The sequence below is a fragment of the Phaeoacremonium minimum genome (genome assembly GCF_000392275.1).
Source record: "Phaeoacremonium minimum UCRPA7 unplaced genomic scaffold PA7_03_scaffold_552, whole genome shotgun sequence".
Lineage (NCBI taxonomy): Eukaryota > Fungi > Ascomycota > Sordariomycetes > Togniniales > Togniniaceae > Phaeoacremonium > Phaeoacremonium minimum.
Genome location: NW_006921454.1, coordinates 152,150 through 157,278, shown reverse-complemented (window position 1 = coordinate 157,278; position 5,129 = coordinate 152,150). Strand labels below are relative to the sequence as shown.

Sequence of the window (5,129 nt, the reverse complement as noted above, 5' to 3'; positions counted from 1 at the left end):
ATAATCCCCAACGTCACATTGGCCAACCTGCAGCTCCCCGTGGGGAAAACAGCCTCCAAGGCATCCCGGATCACGGCCATAACTCCATCAGCTAATGGCGGCCAAGAAACCTTGACGGACATGTCTCCACGATCAGGGCTTCCAAAAGAAAGGAGAAGTCCGAAGTCCCTTCGGCCACTATCCATTCTTGATCATTTCTCCTTTCCCTCCGATAGTCAGCTGGCGAGTTGACTTGCAACTTGCTCACAAAGCAGTGCAACCCTCACGCGCCAGAGTAGCACCAAGCACATGCTCGGAGGGGTTCTCTGTAGTTTGCGAAGTTCTGTACACTCAGAACACTACCTGGCGGTAGGACGATATATATCACAGACGGGTCCCCGACAGGAAAACCCAAGTGAGAACCACGCAGACCTACAGTTCAGTCTCTGGCTACCCATCACCTGCCTCAAGTTGTGCCAAGTCCAGGGCCTGATAGCAACATACCTCTCGCCTAGGAACACATAACGCAGGGGGCAAAATGAAGGCATCTTTGACTGTTTTGCTTGGCCTTGTGGCAGAAAGGGCGATAGCCCTGCCGGCGCCAGCGCCAGCACCGGTCCCAGTTGCCAGTCCCGTCTTGGAAGACCGTGCGGCCCAAGCTACTGTCTCTATATCACCATCTGCAACTGTCATCGGAAATACAGCCTCTGGAGTAGAGTCATTCAAGGGAATCCCTTTTGCAGACTCGCCAACTGGATCGCTAAGGTTAAAGCCTCCTCAGAAGCTGTCTACTGCACTCGGGACCTTTGACGCAACTGGCTCGGCCCCATCATGCCCCCAGATGTTCTTCTCCACAGGTGGCAACGACTTGATCACTCAGGTGTTGGGAGACTTACTCAATACGCCCTTGTTTCAGACTGTGACAAATCAACAAGAGGACTGTCTCACAATTGATGTTGTCCGCCCGGAAGGTACAGAAGCTGGGGCGAACCTTCCCGTGCTCTTCTGGATCTTTGGCGGCGGCTTTGAGGTGAGAGTTCTTCCAATGAAAATCTAAGTAAGTCGGAACACTGACAAAATGATTAGCTGGGATCATCTAGCATGTACGATGGTACATCCCTACTCTCCGGTGCCATATCACGCGACATGCCGTTTGTTTTTGTCGCCGTCAATTATCGCGTGGGCGGCTTCGGTTTTATGCCTGGCAAGGAAATCCTGGCTGATGGCTCGTCGAACCTGGGCCTTCTGGACCAGCGTATGGGCTTGGAATGGGTCGCTGATAACATTGCCGCATTCGGAGGTGACCCTACAAAAGTCACGATTTGGGGTGAATCTGCAGGAGCGATCAGCGTCTTTGACCAGATGGCCCTTTACGGAGGCGATAACACCTATAATGGCCAACCTTTATTCAGAGGAGCCATCATGAATTCCGGAAGTATTGTTCCAGCAGATCCGGTCGATTGTCCCAAGGGACAAGTGGTTTACGACACGGTAGTTGAAGCGGCCGGCTGCTCAGGAGCAAGTGATACCCTGGCATGCCTGCGGGGTGTGGACTACGACACGTTCCTCAACGCTGCCAACTCAGTCCCCGGGATTCTGAGTTATAACTCTGTTGCCTTATCATACCTGCCCCGTCCCGATGGAACTGTTCTCACGAAGACACCAGATGAACTTGTACAGACCGGAGAGTATGCTGCAGTACCTATGATAATTGGTGACCAGGAAGATGAAGGAACACTGTTCTCGCTCTTCCAGTCAAATATTACTACGACTGACAAACTAGTTGACTATTTATCTTCTCTGTTCTTCCACGGAGCTACGAAGGAACAACTCCAACAGCTAGTGGCTACCTACGACGCATCCATTACTGCGGGAAGTCCCTTCCGAACTGGGCTATTCAACGAGGTCTATCCAGGATTCAAGCGAATTGCTGCCTTGCTGGGTGATCTGGTGTTCACGCTGACTCGACGCGCTTTTCTGTCTGCTGCACAGGCTGTGAATCCTTCCGTTCCTTCCTGGAGCTACCTCTCGAGCTACGACTATGGTACGCCAATCTTGGGAACATTCCACGGAAGTGATCTATTACAGGTGTTTTACGGAATCTTGCCCAATTATGCAAGCGCTAGTATTCAAACTTATTACGTCAACTTTGTCTATAACTTGGATCCAAATGTCGGCGCAGGAAGCTATCCGAACTGGCCGCAATGGTCTGCGGGCAATCAGCTCATGCAGTTCTATAACATTGCCTCTACGCTTCTGAAAGACGACTTCCGGTCAGGCACCTACGATTGGATAGTGAATAATATTGCAGTCTTGCACATTTGAAGGACCCGGGTCGAGAAACTCTGCGCAAGTCTAAAACTGATGCCTCTGTATATATCGCTGGTATCTGGTCCTATGCCACGGCAATAGACCTACATAGGCTCAATATATTGAGACCATGTTAATAATGTTAAGCAATTTTTATGATATGAATGCCAACGTGAACAATTGGAGCACTACATATCTACCTAAGCCCAGCCCATCTCTTCACAGTTAAAAAGTGTCCGTTGCCAGCCGCTCAGGTCATTCTTGTCGATATGTGTCCAATGGGGATAGACTGCTGACAGTGGAGGTAGTTGGCCACCATGGACAAAACTCGCCAAGAGGTTCGTTGGCTTTCAAAGAGAACATGGGTCTTTCTGAGCCGCTTTGTTCCTCGTCAATTCGCAAATCATCTAATGTGTAGGATTACCCGAGGCTGGTTCTTGATGTTATGTTTGGAATAATTCAACGGGCTTGGGCATACAAACAGGGAAGCTCTTCTGGGTACGCTATGTGCGAAACTCAATAGGCGATTCGACGTTGCAGCTAGTGTAGTGAGTAAAAGAGCTTGTATTGAGACCCTGCTGAGCGTAACGGAGCATGCCATTAGACAGGGACTAATCAATCAAAGCTGGTGCGGCTGAACATAAGGTTCGCTGTAATATCACCCCTGACATCAAATGCGGACCTTTCAGCTAGGCAGTGCTTACCTACTCACCTGTGATTGGGCACAGTGAACATTCTCCACGCCTGGAGACGGTGGCGAGGTATCTCCAGGTGTATGGATCGTAAAGGTAGCTGTCAAATCTGGACCCCCCAGAAATCGTCAGTATATCCGACTGCGTATTGTGTTTGAATGACTTTGTAAGGTGTGAAGGAAAGCTCATTACATTTGAGTTCGCCAGTCATAAAGATGCATAATTGTCACGCAAGTATGAGCTTGGCAGAGGCTGTTAAGTCAAGGCCAGTTTATATTGTGCATTGGGGGCCAATTTACAGTACATGTCTAGTAGCTACAGTCGCAGTCTAGACAAAAGTTACCCCTGCTTCTGCGTGTCTCAACGTTCTCACGTCAGCACTCTCAATCATGGCCACCTCTCATGATCCTAGACCGTTCGTGTGATGCTTGTTCGCTGTAGCTCACCTATTAGAATTGACGTTGGCACGAATCAAGGCTCTCGACGACCGAAGTGTTGCCGCTCCGCCTCAACGCCAGTGCGACAACAAGCTACTACGTTTCACTGACACATTTCGTGAGAAAATAAATGAAAGACTAATCTAATCCAGGTAGAGTTTTGGCACAGCGTATTTAAAGCCGCGTGCTGATCCGCCCACAACCACTGTTTTGGGCTGACTCCTGAGGACACAAGACCAAGTAGTTTCCTGATCGAGTGTAATCGATTCTTTGTCGTGTAGTATGCCATTAACACACGCCTACGCCTGCTAGTATTTGATTGGTCGTGCAGAGACATTACAGCTGCTATATTTGTATCCCGTGTGCAACGTTGTCAACTGAGGGGCTGTGCCTGCATAAATTGACAGAAGGGCTCAGCACTGTGTAACGAACTTCACTAGCAATGACTGGTCGCCCTCTTCCGCGAGAGTCGAAGCTGAGGGTGATCAGAGTATATATATATATATATTGACTAAAATCACTTTGGAAACAAGATACAATTTTGTATGTGATATCCATCGATCATTGCTTGTGTACAAAGTGGTCTCTTCTTTTCTATCAATATGCATCGTGCCCTGTTATTACTGCTTGCTCCCTTCCTTTTAATTGGAGGATCTGGTGCTGTGAGCATCCCTGCAAATGTTCAAAATTTCTACAACTCTCTCAAGTCGAAAGGCAGCTGTACAAATAAGCTCGCAACTGGGTTTTATAGCCTAGATGGGGGTTCAAACTGTGGGTGCCATTTCTGATATGCTGGCTGAATTTGTCGATTGATACTTTATACCTAGCCTTCTCTTACTGCGGTGACCACATCAGTGACTATAATGTCGTGTACCTTCAGGGTACAAACGGCGAATTCGCCAACATGGATATTGACTGTGACGGAAGACAAGGCGGCCCTGCGGACGATGGTCGCTGTGGGAGCTCTGGAGATACTCAATCAATGACATCTTTCATGGACACAGTAGCCAGTTATGGAAAGGGCATTAGCGACCTAGATGCCAATGTCCATCCATACGTCGTATTTGGTAACGAGGGGACCAAGGCTGGATGGAAAACGTTCAATCCTCAGTCCTATGGCATAGAACCTTTGAGCGTTATGGCTGTCGTCTGCAACAACCAGCTGGTATGTCTAGTGTGCTTAGCATTTGGAAGATACTCTAACTTAAATGACACCAGATCTACGGCATTTGGGGCGACGAAAACGGCGATGACGGCGACCACCCAATGATTGGTGAAGCATCCATATCGTTGGCAACTGCATGTTTTGGGAAAGGCGTGAATGGCAACAGTGGACATGATGGCAATGATGTTCTTTACATTGCATTCCCTGGCAGTGACGCTGTTCCCGGGAAAGACGGAGCGAACTGGGCTGCCAGCAACTTCGCTTCTTTCGAGAGCAGTATCCAAGCGCTCGGCGACAAGCTCGTTCAACGAGTCGGCTCGACTACCGGTGGTGGTGACCCCGGGAGTGGCTCAGGGAGTTGCTCCTGGGCGGGTCACTGTACTGGTGCCAGCTGTTCTAGCGCCGACGATTGTTCTGATGATCTGGTATGTAACAGCGGGACTTGTGGACCTGCCGGAGCTACGCCGCCTGCTACAACTTGCAGTTGGGCTGGTCACTGTGCTGGTGCTTCTTGTACAAGCGCGGACGATTGTTCGGACGACTTAA

General features: G+C 49.4%; 1 protein-coding gene across 1 annotated transcript; it reads left to right on the top strand.

Moving 5' to 3' along the window:
- Positions 1-4,400: 4,400 nt before the first annotated feature.
- On the top strand, positions 4,401-5,129 carry UCRPA7_7762 (putative glycoside hydrolase family 75 protein; the record flags this gene model as incomplete). The annotated part of the gene is made up of 3 exons (XM_007920285.1): positions 4,401-4,583; positions 4,637-4,928; positions 5,020-5,129. 3 exons carry the CDS (start codon positions 4,401-4,403, stop codon positions 5,127-5,129), a joined length of 585 nt encoding a protein of 194 aa, XP_007918476.1.